Source organism: Gorilla gorilla, chromosome 2, assembly GCF_029281585.2.
Source record: "Gorilla gorilla gorilla isolate KB3781 chromosome 2, NHGRI_mGorGor1-v2.1_pri, whole genome shotgun sequence".
NCBI classification, from domain to species: Eukaryota; Metazoa; Chordata; class Mammalia; order Primates; family Hominidae; genus Gorilla; species Gorilla gorilla.
In genome coordinates, this window is record NC_086017.1 from 50,069,553 (window position 1) to 50,087,996 (window position 18,444).

Below are 18,444 nucleotides of genomic sequence, written 5' to 3' on the forward strand. Positions count from 1 at the left end.
TCTGACTAGAGCAAGGCCCTCCCTCTGCTTTTGTGGTCAGGACTCTCCTGGCAAAGTGACTGCCAAGTCACCCCAAATCCACCCACAGCACACAGCCATTCTCTTCCCTCCGCAGGACAAGCAAAATGAGGCCAGTTACCTGCGGGACCACAAGGAGGAGCTAACTGAGGAACTGGCCACGACAATCCTGCAAAAGGTAGGTGGGTCCTGGCAGTGGGATGGCTGCAGTTTCCTGGCTGGGCCTGGTGCAGGGACTCTGGCAAGTAGCAGGTGAAACATGGGGAGTGTCTCTGGCACTGTATCTTCTGTGCCTTCTCACTTTAGACTTTTGTGCCCTGGGGACCCATGCAGAGGGAATGCATCACACTGTTTGCTTGCTTTGCAGTCACTCCTGCTAGCTCCATGCCCTACGCTGTCCCTTGCATGGTGTACCTGTCAATTACTTCTGAGAAACCAACCACCCCAAAACTCTGTGGCTTTTGACAAGGATCTTTCTGTCTTCCACAGCCAATTCTCCAACACCAACTGAGAAGTGAAATTCCATTCTGATACTAACTTCTTCCTGGAGTTAGTGCAGACCCCACAAGTTAAGGGCCCAGTCCCACAAGACTGCCCCTACTTCAGACACCAGCCACAAGTTTCAGGTATCCCAAAGCCACCACATTTCTCCCTAGCCTGCTGCAAATTTGGGAGTTTCCACGACCCTGGACCCTCAATTCAATTATTTGCTAGAACTCACAGAGCTCAGGAAAGTGCTTTACTTACCATTACCAGTTTAATATAAAGGGTACAGGTGAACAGCCAGATGAAGAGACACATAGAGCAGCAGGGTCTGGGGACAGGGTGTACAGAGCTTCCATGCTGTCTCTGTGAACATCACTCTCCCAACACATCGATGTATGCACCAACAAGGAAGGTTTCTGTGCCTTGTTTTATTAGAGTTTTTAGCCAGGTTTCAGTATGTAGGCAGGATTGATTAAATGATTGATTACCTGATTGAATGCACTCTCTAGTCTTTCTGCTCCCAGCCCTCTAATCATGTACTGTAGTTGGTTTTTCTGGCAACCTGCCCCCATCCTGAAGTTATCTAAGGACCTCACCTTGAATCGCCTTGTTAGTGTAACAGACACTCCTATCACTCAAACGATTGCAAAGGTCTTTGAAACTGTGCCAGGAACTGGGGACAAAGACCAAATACAAATGCTCCTGAACTTACAGTGGATGGGGTTAAGTCCAGATAGTAACCGCATCCTAAGTTGGAAGTATCATAAGTCAAAATGCATTCAATACACCTAACCTACTCTTAATATATCATAGCTTAGCCTAGCCTATCGTAAATGTACTCAGAACTTGCATTAGCCTATAACTGGGCAGAATCATCGAACTCAAAGCCTATTTTATAATAGTGTTTATTAGCTCATATAATTTATGGAATGCTGCACTGAATACACACCGCTTTCCCACCATCGTAAAGTCCAAAAATCTTAAGGACTATCTGTATATATGTTTTGTTATACCACAATTTATTTATTGCTCACACATCTGCAGTAGCTGCACTTCAAGCTGTGAGTTGGGACAAAGTCAGCTGCAGCATGTTCACTCTGGGGCCCAACTGAGGGCACATCAGCTGCCTGTGGCCGTGACAGGAGCACAAGCCAGCAAGAGGAAGCACACAGTGCTTATTAAGGCCAAGGCTTAGCCCTAGCTTATGGTTACTGACTCCCTCCTCTCATCTCATTGGCCAGAGCAAGTCACACATCGAGCCCAAAGCCAAGGGCTGGGACGTAGATTCTCCCTATACTGGGAGGGTCTGCAGAGTCACACTACAAAGTGACGTATGCAGGAAGTGTTGAAAAACTTCAGTCTTCCCTTTTGGTCACAATAATTCACATCCCTTCCATATTCCAAGTAGACTCACCACACTCAAAGACCCCCAAATGTCTCATCCAATCACAGTTCAAAGTACATTTGATCCAATTTTAGCTCCTTTTTAGCTGGAGATCTGTAAACTAAGCAAACAAATGATCTCCCCCCATATACCCAACATGCAACGTTGGAAGAGGGACAGGGAGGCAGCACTGGCCCTATCCACCTGCAGAGGGGAAGAATGGGAGGCACCGGCGGTCACTGGTCCTCAGCAATTCTGAAATCCTGCTGGGCAACATGGCTGGGTCCCCACCCTGCCATGGGAGATGGCACCTCAGTTGATTGTTCTCTGGGCTCTCAGCCTTCCTTTTCATCCTCCTGTCTGGCCTAAAGGAACACTGGAGAATATGCCCATCTTGGTGGCTTAGCACATTTCTTGACCGCTTCCTGCCTATAGGAAGTTGAAAGCCCAGAGACCTTGGTACAGATGGACTCACTAAATCCAAATGACTGTGCAAACGAGCTGGATCTGGAGCCATTCTGGTGACTCTTGGTGTCTACACCCTTGATAGGGCTTCCAGATGCTTCCTAAAGTCAGGACTTACAACCAGAGGCTCTGGGTTTGAGATCCAGCTCCACCATTTATGAGCTGTGTAGCCTTATCCAATAACTTAGTCTCTCTGAGCCTGTTTCCTCATCTATAAAATGGAAAGAATTAGAATATGTACCTTCCAGAATTAAGTGAGGTAAAGCCTACACAATACCTAACATGAGGTCTGACACATGCTAGGCACTTGATAAATAGAGAAGCTGTTAACATCATAAAAGGATTATTTGTAAACTGTAAAATGCTTAGAATGCTCAAGGCTATAATTGTGCTGGTTTCTCATAGCGCAGATCTGAAACAGCCTGGTGTTCTGTTGAAATTAAGCTTGTAAGTGGCTGAAAAAAATTCCAAAGATGGTCCCAGTTACTTCACATAGCATCAGGAGGCCTCTCCAATAACTTGCCCCTTTTTTATCCTCCCCTCCCCAGATTATACGAAAACAGAAGAGCAAAAGTGAGCAGCAAGTGGAAGAAGAGCCAGGATGGCCACATCCCCAGAGTTGCAGCACAAAGGTGGCAGATGAGGGGACCTCAGCATCCCCTGGAGGCTACCGTGCTCCCGCTGCCCTCTGGGTGAGTCCCCAAGCAGTGCTGGTCTACCCTCCACACGTGCAGGTCTGGGGCACACATTTAACCCTCTGTAGTTGAATCAGGTGGCCACTGGCCAGGGTAAAAATTTCAAAAGGATGGGGAGCGAAATTGAAAGAGAAAGTGAGTGTGAGTCGGGGGCCAGGAAGGGTAAGAGAGGAGAGAAAAACACAAATGGTCTATTGATAATTATAGAGATAGATTTTACACAGAGACCAATTTAGGAAAAATACAAATGTTGATAGGCTGCATTTTTTTTTTCATTCTGAAAAGAATTGTACTGAGTCCAGTGGGGGAAAATAGCTTTATAAGGACCATGTGTATTCTTATAACCTAGATTGCTTGCTTTACTGAAACTGAAAAGTGACAGCGAGAAAATTACCACTGCTGTTTCAACCACCAAAATGGTCACATCTGGACACAGGAAGTCACAGTGTGGAGCCAACCTTTCTGTCTGTCACCTTGAGTCACAGAGCTCAGTGGTCTTTCCACAACCAAGGGTTTGGTGCTGCTCCTGTCTGCAGTAGAGTTGCTGAGCCTGTCACATCCTTTGTTACTGGTTTGAGTAAGCCCAGTTGAGGATATGCAAAGTGCTGGGGAAGGAGCTGGGTGGGGCAGGTTCTGCAAGAAACTGAGGGACTGGCCAGTAGGGCTCTGGTTCTGCTAGATATAGGTGCTCACAGTCTGGGACAGGGCAGCACACAGGTGCACTTCAAAACTGGAAAGTCAGGCATGGGAAAGGCAAGGCCAGGGGCTTATCCCATCCCCACTAGGGGTCTAGTGGCATTCATCCCTGCATGAGCAGATTAAAACAAGGGTATGCAAAGTAGCACATGGTCAACTTGCAGTCCACAAGGGATCAGCATAGGTCACCTACATAAACTCCTTTGTCCTCGCCAACTGCCAGATGCACAACGGTTACAAGGAGTATCTTTATGGCTTTATCAGAGATGAAACTTCATTGATTTATCAGCAGAACCTATCCTTGTCAACATGCTGTCAGCTTGTTTTACTGCTGCTGTCATGCATATGCTCAGCACCAAGGAGAACAAAACAAGTAGAAGACGCCATGCCCACCCTCCAGAGCTTTATAATCTGGTTAGCAAGGCAGGAGGGGACACGGGTAAGGCTGGTAAAAAAGAGGTAATAGGAGACAGTTCATAATTGGGTGCTGAGTTGAAAGATTGAGAATGGAAATGGATTTGGAATTCAGACAAGGGGCCTTTCCAGCAGAGAGTGGAAAAGGATCCTACTGGATGGAGCAGGGGAGCAAAAGCCCTTCAAATAGCCTGTCACTCAGACTGGTCACAAAATCAGAGCTGCAGTTCCTGGGCTCAGGCTGCAGGCATGACATCACCTTGCATTTGGGGTCTTTCGGAAGTATTTTCTGCAAACTCAAAGTGTCAAGTCTTGGGGAGATCCAGAAAGTAGAAATTCCCACAGCACCCCAGACTCAACCATGAGTCAATGAGTCAGAGGCAAGAACAGAGAGCTTGGGCTCTGTCTCTGCCACTCCTGGGGTAGGATTCTGGACTTGCCCTTGACTAGATATGAGACCTTGAACAACTGTTTAGTTTCCTGTCTGTAAAATGGAAACAATAAGACCTGCCCTAAAGGATGGCTCCGAGGATTCCTTGTGCGGCCAACACAGTCTTTATTGAGCTTCCACTATGTGCAAGGCACTGTGCTAGGTGCTTGTATTAGTTTGTTCTCATGCTGCTAATAAAGACATACCCAATAGAGGGTAATTTATAAAGTAAAGAGGTTTGACTCACGGTTCCACATGGCTGGGGAGGCCACACAGTCATGGTGGAAAGTGAAGGAGGAGCAAAGTCACATCTCATGTGGTGGCAGGCAAGAGAGCGTGTGCAGGGGAACTCCCCCTTATAAAACCATCAGATCTCATATGGGAAAGACCCGCCCCCATGATTCAATTACCTTCCACCAGGTCCCTCCCACAACGTGGGAATTATGGAAGCTACAATTCAAGACAAGTTTTGGGTGGGGACACAGCCAGACCATATCAGTGCTACAGAGACAGTGGTCTCTGCAGATACAGCAGACTCCACCATCTAATGGTGAAACATGCCATAAACAAGTAAATAACAACGACAAAAACACAGGGGTATATATTTCAGTAATTGGCATCAAGGGGATAGAGGGGAGGGAGTGCTGGGGACAGGTAGACGCTTGGTTAGGGAGCTGTCAGGGAAAACCATTTTTAGGAGATGACCTGAAACCAAGACTTGAAAGATGAGAGGTCTGGGAGCAGTAAGAGGAAGGGCGCTGCTACAGGGGGAATGGCATGCCTGGAGGCTCTAAGCAGGAAGGAACTTGGCATGTTCAAGAAATAGAATAGTGGTTATGTGGCTAGAAAATGGGGTAAGGGGCACAGCGGCAACAGTGGCAGGTGACTAAATGAGACGTGGACATAGCTATTGCTCTATTATTACCTTATTTCCACATTTCAAAATAAGGGTGACTGTATCTTCAAGGTATCCCCTATGAGTTATGAGCTGTACTTCACTGTGTTTTGGTCAGCAAGGCTCCAGGCCCAGAGAGCAGAGCTGTTGGCATATCACTTATCTGCCTGCTCCAATTCCCAGACCACCCGCTGCCACCAGCCCAACCCCACTATGGGTCCTCACCAGTGCCCTCTCCCCTTCCTTCCCCCACACAGCCAGATGGCATCAGCTTGCTTCTCTTCTAAGATATCAACTCACCCACTAGAACATTTCCATCCACTCACTGCATCTTGGGGCTGTCTCATTCTTCCTTTATCAGAAGCTGAAAGCTCTTTCTCTGACCCTCTCATTTTCCCTTGCACTAAAGAGACCTCACCCCCGAGAAACAGACCTTTTCTGATTTTTCCTGTTGGCATCAGGTGACTGCAGTTCTGCACAGTAACTAAAATTCTCATGTAAATCCCGTGAACAGAGAGGTATGGGAAGGGGGTCATCACAAAAAGCTTAAATAGTAATGTTAATAATGGAGTGATGGTCAGGTATCTATAGTAATAACACAGGACAAATACCTTTTCTTTATATAAATTTTATATGCAAAGGGCTTTCACATATTGTTTCCTTAGCTCCACATGAAAGCACTCTGCATTATCCCCATTTTACAAAGGAATAAACGGAATCCTAGCTACCCCAAGCCACTGGAACTAAGTGGTTGCAGGTTTCCTGGTTCTGAGCATTTCCTGCACTCCATTGTCTCCTGTTTCCTTGGGAAGCTCCGGAGATGGAATGCCTGCTTCCCCACCAGATGGTCACTGGATCTCCTTGTCATGCATATGGTTAAAGCTGGAAGTAGTGTCCCTCCCACCTCCTAGAGACCAGAGATGCTCTGTGTATCATTAGAGATGTAGGACAGTGGGCTCTTGTATCATAAGCCAAAACAGTGGGCACAACAGTGATGACAGCCAATAGTGTTCCCGTTTCAGCAGCAGGACAACAGAGGCGTTTCATTCATCCACACTCCTCAGCCAAGTACTGGCTGAAAGCAACTTCAAATAAACAACCATGACCCTTCCCAAGGGGAATCTCCCGCCTGGCTCATCAGCTCACTGGAACGAACTCAGTCCACCCAGGACACAGGCATGACCATGGGCTGTTTTCACTGAGGAAGACATTTAGAGGCACAAGCCAGAGTCTCACGGGATTTCCCTTTGGTTTACTAAAACAAATACCTCTCAGGATTTTATTTGTTTTGTCAGAAAAAAATCTGTCTTGCCAAACACCTGCCTCCTGCACAGCATAACTCATGGCTATGCTTTGACATCAATGTAAAGAGAACTTAAGCATTTCTTTGTTTTTTTGAAGCAAATAGAAGAATATTATTTATTTCTAGATTTTTATATAAAAATAGGGCCTAATGGAAGTCCCTCCCTGAATGTAACATATGTTTTGAATTTCCATATTCAACACTTCACAAGATATGTCCACCTTCCCCCGGCTTGAATCTACCTTTTAGGGAGGGAGTTGGGAGAGAACCATGTGGCTGTAGTTTGGGAAAGCACCATCAAGGATACTGACACATACCCTTGGGTGAGCACCTCTCCTGGCTTAACAGTGTAACCACCCAGATCATATGCCTGGCAGGGGTGCAGGCACCTTACAGGAGGAACAAGGTTATCAGCTAGCTCTTTGTTACTGCAACCTTCATTTTTATCTTAGACATTTGATCAAGGAGGCTCCCTCCTGTCCTCTCCCTGTGAGTTCACACCATCCCATGATTTTCAGTACGTAAACAGCATACTTTTGTCAACAATATCAGGAAGGAAGAAGTATATGCTCTATCTTCCTCCCCATTCATACTTATACTCATGGGGAGCTGCCCCAAGCAAAGAAGCCTGAATCTGAGAATAAAGAGAAATCTGTTATGCACCCAGCGGGTCCCGGACACAATTTTCCCTTTGAGAAGCTGCTATTATCAGCCCCTTCATGATTGTCTGTGGTCATGTGTGTTCTGGATTTTCCACAGCTCAGCACTGGGTGTGTAGTAGGCATCTTGCAGTACAGGTCTGTGGCTGATTGATGGCAGAACAAGTCTATTAGTGGGGTTTTAATGGAAGCCTGGACTTGAACCTTTCCCTTCAGGCTTCCGGGATACCTGTGGAGGAGGAAGAGTGTACTAATTAAGGCCCTAGCAAAAACACTGGGATTCATACCCTCATAGATAACCATTTTTAGCTCCTGACTTGGTTAAAAGACAAGCACTGTGATTACGGCTTTTAAAAAATGTTATTGGAGGCTGGGTGTGGTGGCTCACGCCTGTAATCCCAGTGCTTTGGGAGGTCAAGGCAAATGGATCACGTGGTCAGGAGATCGAGACCATCCTGGCTAACATGGTGAAACCCCATCTCTGTTAAAAACACAAAAAATTAGCCAGGCATGGTGGTGGGTGCCTGTAGTCCCAGCTACTGGAGGCTGAGGCAGGAGAATGGCATGAACCTGGGAGGTGGAGATTGCACCACTGCATTCCAGCCTGGGTGGCAGAGCAAGTCTCTGTCTCAAAAATAATAAAATAAAATAAAATAAAAATAAAAAAATAAAGATAAATGTTATTGGGACGGAGAGCTTCCACTGTCCCAAATGTGATGATAAGAAGGCATTGAGTCTTGATTCGTTGGATTGTTTAGAAAGGCCTATACTAAGTCCTAGCCTGAACACCACCAATGCTTGAAGTGGTGAAACAGATACTCATCTGTCCCCATTGGGCTTCAGCCATCTACATGTAACAGGACAAGCTGAGGTGACCCACAGAGCCCACGCTGGCCAACTCAGAAAGATGAGCCACAGATACCCCAACAGCAATGACAGGAAATGACCTGGACCCTCCCTGAACTTATTCCCACTTCTCTTCCTCCCTCCCTCCTTTTGTCCTTGTCTACTTCCTGCTGCCCTCCTTTCCCATTCTCAGACTCCCATTGGGTGTGGTTCCCCATGTCGTGCCCCCCGATGGCACTGGCCTGACTTCCCTTGGGCAGGAACCCTCTCACCAGCACCATAGCAGGGCCAGCCTGGTGCCCCCCAGGGGTGACACATATGGTAGGCAGGGTCAGCTTTCTCAAATGCTGTATACAGCATGGCTGGGCACATTCATGTAGGCTAAGCCACTCCTTTACCTGGCCCTAATGCCCTGTGATGAAAAAGCCTGTGCCAGGAAAGTGAACCCAAATTTCAGACCACTGGTCTAGGACTTAAGTCCAAGAGTTAATTTCAGGTCCAAGAGTTAGGACCCAAAAGGGACTGACCCTGGCCAAAGCCACTGTATGGCACACCTCTGGGAACCCCCATTCATATGGAATACAATGCTAGTAATGCCCCCTGGGGATGTGCAGCTGCTGCTGAGGCAAAGAATGTGAGGAACAACCATTGGTTGAGGACCATGTATTATGTTTGTACATCACATGTGATTTCTTTTACTCCTGGCCACAACATAAGGACATATTATTAGACCAGTTTCATAGATGAAGGTAGTAATAAGTGGGACCAGAATCTGAGTATCTCTTTCCTGCTCCAAAACTGTTGGTCAAGCTTCTTCCTCTATAAAATGAGATCAGTAGCTCAGTGATCTCCAAGGTCCCTTTCAGCTGAGAGGTTCTGAGGCTTCACTGTTCAGTATGGTGGCCGTAAGCTACAAGTGACTATTTTAATTTAAATTAAATAAAACTAAAAATCTAGTTCTTTGGTCACACTGGCCACATTTCAAGTGCTCAGTAGCACCAGTGCCTGGTGGTGACTATGTTGGATGGTGCAGATGTAGAACATTTCCATCATCCATCAAGTTGTATTTGCACAGCACTGGTCTAGGGATTTAGATAAAGAAGAAGAGATGAGCAGACAGCATAAAAGCAGAAATACAAGGCCAGATATGGTGGCTCATGCCTGTAATCCTAGCACTTTGGGAGGCTGAGGTGGGAGGATCATTTGAGGCTAGAAATTCGAGACCAGCCTAGGCAATACAGTGAGACCCCATCTCTACAAAAAATAAAAATAAAAATTAGTTGGGTGGGCTGGGCACCCAGGTGCCCAGGTGCTCACGCCTGTAATCCCAGCACTTTGGGAGGCCAAGGTGGGTGGATCACCTGAGATCGGGAGTTCAAGACCAGCCTGACCAACATAGTGAAACCCTGTCTCTACTAAAAATACAAAAAATTAGCTGGGTGTGGTGGTGGGTGCCTGTAATCCCAGCTACTAGGGAGTCCGAGGCAGGAGAATTGCTTGAACCCAGGAGGCGGAGGTTGCAATGAGCCGAGATCACACCATTGCACTGCAGCCTGGGCAACAAGAGCGAAACTCCATCTCAAAAAAAAAAAAAAAAAGAAAGAAAAGAAAATTAGCTGGGCATGGTGGTGCATGCCTGGGGAAAATGAGGTGGGAGGATCCTTTGAACCCAGGAGGTCAAGGCTGCAGTGAGCTATGATTGCACCACTGCACTCTAGCCTGGGCAACGAGCAAGACCCTGTCTTAAAAAAAAAAAAAAATGTCAGAAATACACATGGACGCTGGCCAGAACCTGGACACGAACCAGTGGGCCGAGTTTTGGTTCTTGGGTACTTCAGAGAACATAGCTCTCCCACCTTTCCTCAAGCTGTTCTCACCCTGGACACTCATCTGCATCACCTGCCCAAGCCCTGCTTTAAGGGTCTTGATGCAAGGGGTCTGGAGTGGAGCCGGGGCTTCCATATGACCAGAAGCTCCTGGGTAATGCTGACAGGATGCCAGGCTTAAGGATGGTATCATTATATCCTGAGACAGAATCCTGACCTACAGGCTGTGGAGGGCCCTAAACCTGTAGCCTCCTGATAGGGCCTCCCCTTTTTCAGTTCTCCAATGACCCAGACACCTTTGGCTTAAGAAATAACCATGCAGAATCCCCATCAGCACCACTGCTTAGGCTTGACTGCAAAACCCAAACTTAATTCATCCCCATCCAGATGGGATTTCTCATCTATTCTCTTGGAAGAAGGTTCAGTGCGAATGCTCCATTTTTAATTTCCTCCCTCATTGTGTGCTCTCTGCCAGTATGGGGGTCAGTGCGATCTGGCTTTCAAAGCCTTAAGACGCAATATCCTAGAAGGCACCAGTGTGGGTGTTATAACTCAGTTCATGCCTCTTTGGGTGCATGCATATAAAAAGGCCTCTCTAATAATATCATGATCTTATTGGTAATAATGATGATGACACCAGGGACCAGACACTTACTGTGTGCCCAGTGACTAAGATGAATCTCTGTCTGGCTTTCTCTGTTCTCCTGTCTTTTGTCCTTTCCTATTTTCTCAGCCTTTTCCCTTTGTCTCTGTTGTTTCCTTCCTCACGTTCCTTCTCTCTTTTGAATGGCCATAGTATAGAACTAAAGTACTTTTTGTCATTGCTATAATTATAGGATTGAATTTAATACTTACATCTGACCCTAAAAACACAAAGCAAAGCTGTGTCTGAGTTATGTATACATACGACCACTCTTCTTGATTTGCCCTCAAATCTTTGATACTAAAAACATTCTCTCCCTGTTTTTTATTGTGGGCTCTTTGAGAGCAAAGACTGTTTTAAAGCTGCGGTTGGTGCCACAGGGAGCCTGTCCTGTTAGTGATGATGATAATCATAGCAATCATAGCAACAATCTATGGTTCCAAGGGATATAAGTAGAACACATTGCTGCTGCCCACACAGGAGATGCAGCTACTGCAAAGAATGCTGTGACAAAAGTAACTGATGATCACACTGGGTGTTTTGCCCAAACCTTCGGGACCAGTTGGTTCACATGGCAAGTCCTGCTGGGCTGGGGCACATTAACCAGGAGTGCATTGTTGCCAGGCTTGCAGCAAAGACTGTCAGGCACACACCAAGAGAGCATGGAGGAGCATCGAATTGGAATCAGTCAGACCCGAGCTCAACCCTTGCCTTACCCTTGGCCGTCCATATGCTTTGGGCAAGTTATTCAATCCTGACTCTGTTTACTCATGTGCACTCAATCAAGTTGAGTGAGAGAACAGTTACACCGGCTCAGTGGCAATACTTAATAATGCTCTTATTTGGCTAATATTTATTGAGTGCTTTCTCTGTGCTATGCATGATACTGATCCCTTAACATGAGGAAACCGAGGCTTAGAACAGTTTAAGTTTTTCCAAGATCCCACATAGCAAGAGGGGGAGCTGGCATTTACCCACTACCTAATGTATCACCCATAAGTTAATGCCCAAGGAGTAAAGAGGAAGGGCCTATCTGAAGGCCCAAATTCTCAAGTTCATCAATGCAAGGGATTGCTGATGTGCTAACATTCCTGGATCCATGGACTCCCTCTGCAGCCCCCTTGCATAGATGTTCAAACACTCTAACTCAGACCAGCTCTTCCAGTCACCAGCCCTGCGTCTTCTGTGTACCCTAGAATAAGTAAGACAAGCGGAGTCTGTGCGTAGGAAAGAAAAGTGGGCACAGAGGGCTCCGCCAGGGTTATAAGCCAGTATAATAAACAAATAAATTACTCCTCTCTGGCTGAACTAGCTGGTGAGTAAAAGCATTGTTGTGGTGCCCTCTGCTGGGCATGTGTTGCTTGTAATGAATTTGTGGCAGAACCACACCTGGGTCTCAGAACTGTCTTTTTCCACCCTGGCTGGAGACTGTAGGCCACCAGTGTCCTAGGACCTGTTGGAGACAGCTCTGCTGGGCCTTTTGTGGTTGTCAGGGTGTAGCTTTTTTCTAGTGTGGAACAATGATTTGCCTGAAATAGACTATTTTTATAGCCTGGCATTCCCTACTCTCTGCTATTGGGACCAGAGAGGGACTTTTCATTTGTTAGTCTTGGCTTTTGCAGAGAATGGGGGAGAATTTCCGTCCCATAAAAAAGGACCCCAGCCACCACATATACACACAAGTCTGAGCCACTGCGAAAATGAAATATTAAGTATTGTTTCCCCTTTTTAAACTTGTATTCAGTGATTTACAGTGAGAAGCTTGTAGATTTTTTTTTAAAGGCCAGATACAGTAAATGGCTTCTGTGAGGCTGCAATAATACTGCATCTGGCAACTAGGCTGTCAGCTTCATAAGGGCCAGCACTGTGTCTTACAGCCTATAAATTCAGTCGCAAACATACAACCAAGGATCACAAACAAAAGGCCATCCCTGCCCTCATGGAGTTCATTGTGTGTGGAAGACACAGCAAGTCAGTGCACAATGATAACAGTGTGGACAGAGCTGTGTGATCACACAGGAGGAGCAACCTAGCCAATCCCAAGGTACACCAGGGCCAAGGGCGTGTCCCTCTTGATACATGGAGGTTTGCCATAGAATGATGTTTTCCTTCATTTTTAATAACTTCACTTGCCAGTTGACCACCATCCTCAATCTCTATCCTCTCTGAAAGCTGCTCATTTTCTGTCAGATATTTAGCAAAATCGCAGAATGGCTTTGAATACCTAGCCCTGTGGAAACCTTGGGTGTTGTCAAGCTGCATCATCCAAACTGCTCTGGACACTCGAGACAGGGTCAGTGCTTGCTGTGCCCTCAGAATGAAGGAGATGACACTCAGCCAAAAGCCACTTTACAGGTGTGTTAGCTTGGCTCTCCTCCAAGTAAAACCTTGCTCTCCAGGATGTAAGTGTAGATGACAGTGGGATCCTTTTTATTTCTTTCTCTTACTCCATAATTTTGTGTAAGAAATTGGAAAAAAAATTAGGCACTTTGAAAAACTCATTTTGTAACCATTCACTCGATAGCAAACATTCATTGATTTCCAATTCTGTACCAGTTACTGTGCCAGGGGCTACAGACGTCACTGCTAAAAGAACATTACCCTCAGTTGCTCCACAGTCTAGTGGGGGCCCCAGGCCAGAAGACAGATGTTTGCAAGAGTGCAGTAAAACATAAGTACAGAAGAAGCCCATGACCCCCAGCCCAGTTGGCGAAGGGGGCAATTGGTAGATTTCCCACAGGCCATGGCCTGCTTGAACTGAACCTTATCGATGCACAGTGTCTTGAGGAACTGATAAGACAGGGAGAGCTCATCACCTCTGGGTTGCGTTAACCTATGACCATTGCATCTAAAGGCAGGTCTGGAGGCCCATCATGCTCTCTCCTCTATATTTGAAGGGATGGGAGCAGGTTGTAACACTTGGTTCACAGCTTAGGGGGTTCCATATTTGTTCTGTAAGCCCACCTTTCTCCTAGATCACCCCGAGGTTTCGTGAGGAAAGTAGAGGTTTCCTACGACTCTGAATCTGAACTGGCCTGCATTACCACTCTCCAACAGAGTGCACCAGACGCCCTGTATGTGAGGGGTCCTGGGCCCTAGCCTGGCCTGCGATAATGGGGATGCTGGGTTTTGATCCTCATCTATCTCTGTGTCTTTCCTCAGACTGGTCCAGAGTCCTTAGGAGGCAAGGCCATTGAGTGCATCTTCCTCTTCCAACCTCTAACCTTAAAGCTCAGTGTTGTCACCCAAGTATCCTGTGCTCATTTTTGCTGTCTTTCTTTCTTTGTTATTCTCTCATACCTTTTTTTTTAAGCTACCGTTATCATACAGTTTACTGTGAGTGCAGGGCAAGATTAAGTTTCCACGTCTCTCAAGGAATTAAGTCACTTGGCCAAGGTAGTGTAGCCGAGGTGGTCACGGAGCCCAGGCACAGCTGACTCCTGGGTCCAGCTCCAAAGCACCCCATGGCCCTGCCCACAGCTCTTCGCTGAAAGAGCTTGCCTTTGTCTCCTAGGTTAGGTACCTGTGGGAGAGAGAAAGGTGAGGAAATGAGCACACTTTGCACTGGGACAGAAGGGAGTAGGGGCTGCTGGTGCTGACATCAACCAGCAGGTGGAAGCCCACTGCAAAGGGGGTCTGAGTTTTGGATCAGTACTTTGTTTAATACTGTAATCATAGATGCTTTCAGTGGCTTTGTGAATATACCCTTTCCTTCTTAAGATTACCAATGTAAAAACAGCAAAATAAACAACCAGTAAAATATAATTCCTTCCTTAAATGGCAAAGAAAAACTTTAGTCTCTTTCTATTTGATAAAATTCTCTATACAACATTTGAGCTTCACAATACAACATATATATATAATGCATTATATATCTATAATGCAATTCAAATTTGTTCCTGTCAGTCACTTGAATTTCCATTTCTGCCACTTATCCTTAGGTTAGAGTTTGTTTTCCTTCCTTTAATTTAGGAGCTACATGGGAATATGTTGTAATAGTCCTGTGCTGTGGATGGATCATACCTTGCTCTGGGATCTCTTCAGGTTTGGAGGTCTTTGAGGAGAAGATGCTTTCCACTTTGCATGCCCGAGAGCAACTCATCACACACAGTTGGCCCTGAGAAATATTGGCCGCAAGAGTGGTGGATAAGAAAGAGCCGTATGAGAGCTGGCCCCATAAAAGTACACTACATCTCATTCTTTCTACTAGGCCTGGCTGACTTGCAAGGGAATAAACATTTACCTGGCATTATATACTGATTTGCAGCTTTTAAGGCTCACATGAAAAGAGCCATTACCATTAAACATGTTTTCTCCATGCTGGACAATGTCTGCCCCCAAAAGGTGAAGGCACACCTCCCAGGCACTGTACCTTATGAGCTCACCCCTTCCCCTGTTTCCTTTCCACAGAGGTCCCACTCTGCCTTCTCAATCACTGGAGAAGAAGCCCTGAAGACCCCTCCAGTGGAGGCTGCATCAAGGCAGCCAAGGGACCAAGGCCAACACCCGAGAGCAGAGTCTGCTCTGCCCAGCTGGAAGAGCGTGGACAGGCTGGATGAAACAAGTAACTGTTTTAAGCAGCATCTAGTTGGTCTGTGGGTTTCAAAAGTGTGGTTTGGAGACATCTTGGCTATTGCATGGCCACTCTGCTCTTCTTCCCATAAGTCTGAACTGGTGTGTGTCCCTCTGGGCTACCAAGTCATGAGGCCTCCAGCACAACACACAATATATAATGTGGTCATGTTCTCCACCCAGGCAGTTTTCCTAGCTGCTCTGGCAGAATGAAGGCTCTTAGGGTGTCATCATATTCTATGCTCTGTGCTGAGACCTGTGGGACAGATTGGGGGCTCCTGGACAAGTGTGTTCACATCACTCCACCGCACACCCCACTTCAGCTGCCTGTTCTATGTGGACTAGGAGAATGTGTCTTATGTGGGCCAGGAGCATTAAACCAACCTCTCATGGCATTTCAACTTTCAAAGGGATTTGGGTCCCAGCAAATTTGGGTCCTTAGGTCTGGTTTTAAGGATGTCCGTTCTGAAACTGGATAAATTAGTTAGGGTAGCATATGCCACTATAACAAGTAAACTGAATATCTAAGCGGCTTAATACAATCATTTTCTTTTTCATCACACAACAGTGCAGTACAAGTACCCCTGGCCTGTGGGAAGCCTTCAGAGGCCAAAGTACAAGGTTCCCACCTTGTGGCTCTATCATCCTCCAGGGCCTCTGAGTCTTTTATGGGCTTTTCCATATTCAGACAGCAGATGGAGGAAGGCAGCATGGAAAAGGCAGGTACCTGCTTCTTAACTATCTCAGCACGGAGAGCTCACGCCACTTTCACTCCCAACCTGTGGACAGGAACTGGTCACGTGGCCCCACCTCAATGCAGGCCCGGAGAAATGGCATCCTGGCTGGGCAGATGCATACCAGTAACACGGCTGGGCCATGAAAGAGTCTTTGGTGGGCAGTTGTCTATCCCTGCCTGAGGGACATCCTGAGGAAGGCATTGATGTTTGCTTGCACCTCTGCTCTTCCTGCTTCCTCCCCCTAGAATGTCCTGCCTCTACATGGGGCAAGTCAGCTTGCCTCTTTAGAGACTCTTCAACATGTATGGAATGTGGTCCTTTATAAAGCTGTTGAGTCACGTAATCCCTCAAAATGAAGGGGCTCAAATGAACTGAGTCATTTTCCTAAAGTCTCACATCAGAAGGCTGTAAGTTGTTTGGACCCATCACTGTGGGTGACGGCCGAGGGCCATGAAGCCCCTGTGCTCAGGGGGCCTCCTGGTCTACATGAATGTCAGACTAAAACTTCCCCCCACCCCTGCACAGGTCTACTCCTCTCTTCCTATTTCCTGCATACACACACTGTGTCAGGAGGCCAGGCATATTTGTCTTCACATGAAGAAAGCATTAACAGTATTCTCATTCCATGTCGTATCAGATTTAGACCCCTTTCCTGAATAATAAAAACAACAAAAAAGATTAACAGCAGCATCGCCATCCTAGTAATAAGCTTTTAAAGGTTGTGCTATTATTTCTGCTCTAAAAGGGAAAAGATTTAACCAACAACTATAGAAACAAAATCCATTGTTACGACAGTGCAAAGAATCAGAAAACATTAAATATTTTTAACTGTCATTCTAAAGATTTACCAAAAGAGATTATTTTTATATTAACCTTTTAGTACCTATTAGTAGAAACTGCAGTGCCATGACATTGCAGAAATTCTGCAGCATGTGATCGTTTCTTTACTTATGTATATGGTGTTTGCTTTTGTTTTTTAAGTGCATTTTTCTTTTCTAGATATGCCTTTCTTTCCTCCCTCCGCCCTCCCAGTCTATTCATATTCATTCATTCATATTCTCGCTCTCTCTCTCTCTTCTTCCTCATTTTCTCACTTCTCTCTCTTTCTCTATGGATTGCAAATGCACACAGAAAACGGACTGTTAGATTCCATAGAGTACATGAGAATACCACATAATAGAACTTCAATACACAATATCTAGCTTTCTAAAATCACTTTAAAACATACAGAGTCACTTAAAGTATAATAAAAAAATACAGAGTCCATATGTAGGCACTATTTTATTTTTTCCTCCAACAGCATTACCAGACACTGTCATTATTTTGTTTTGCAGATAAGAACATTGATGGACAGGGAAGTTAAGTGACTTGTTCAAGACCCCACAGCCAATGTAGGCAGAGCTGGTCCTCAAATCCAAACAGCATGACTCCAATTTGCAGGCTTTCAACTACTGCATTATAAGTGTCTCTCTACCATAAAAACAAACAAACAAAAAACAAACAAAAATTCAGACTTGCAAAGTGATAAATGTGTATATTATAAAAACAACTACAAGATGCTCTATTTCACAAAATAGTTTCCAACTGGATTATGAGCATTCATAATAAATTTGCAAAGGAATTTTGTTTTCAAAACATGATTTTGTACATAATTTTCTGTAAAATTAGGCACCCATAGGTAATTTTTCAATTGTATATAAACATAAAACTTAGTTCCACAGCATCACACACCCAAAAAAAGATTTCACATTCTGCTCAAAACTCTATGCATCTCTCAGGATAAAAATTTAAAATTTTTTAAAAAGGACTTGGGTGGAAAACTTCTGGTTTTCTGAGGAATTTTTAGCCCTTGACATGCTAAACTGTCCATGCCAGCCTCAGAGGTCTTGAGGGATGTCTGAAATGTTTAGCAGGAAGCAAATTATTCCTACAGGCATTGCTCAGTCTCAGTTGGGCAGAAATATCAAATAGAAGAGTTCCAGAGGTGGAGGTCATCTTAGAAAGTGAATGCCCACTGGGCGATATTTGGCAGTTGTGTTTATGCCTCAGGAGAAGGGTTGATTCAGGAGCCTGTTAGTGCACAGTTGGGGTCAGTCTTAGGGGCACTGCGGTTTGGGTAAACCACGGTAACTCCGCTTTCAGTCTTGACACTGCTTATAGCAGTTAATGGGTTTCCCCCAAATGCATTTTCACTTTATAAACCTTGATTAGGCATCTGCTGTATATGCTGCGTGTGTTCAGTGTTGGGGAAATAAAGACCGGGGAATTGTCACTGCTCTGGGATCACTCAGTGAGAGTTAGTTGTCTGCACAATAATGGAAGAGCAGGAATTTGGAGAAAGAGGAAGAGGGAGCAGGATCCCCGAGGGGTGTTCC

General features: G+C 45.7%; 1 protein-coding gene across 2 annotated transcripts in view; it reads left to right on the top strand.

Annotated features, from left to right (window-relative positions):
* The window catches only part of MYRIP (myosin VIIA and Rab interacting protein), a 450,013-nt gene that overhangs the window by 356,719 nt on the left and 74,850 nt on the right, over nucleotides 1–18,444 (top strand). For both annotated transcript variants that reach the window (XM_031009332.3, XM_063703711.1), the window contains exons 7-9: nucleotides 116–196; nucleotides 2,902–3,045; nucleotides 15,171–15,324. In XM_031009332.3, the coding sequence (XP_030865192.3) occupies nucleotides 116–196; nucleotides 2,902–3,045; nucleotides 15,171–15,324 (379 nt within the window). The remainder of the gene's footprint in view (nucleotides 1–115; nucleotides 197–2,901; nucleotides 3,046–15,170; nucleotides 15,325–18,444) is intronic.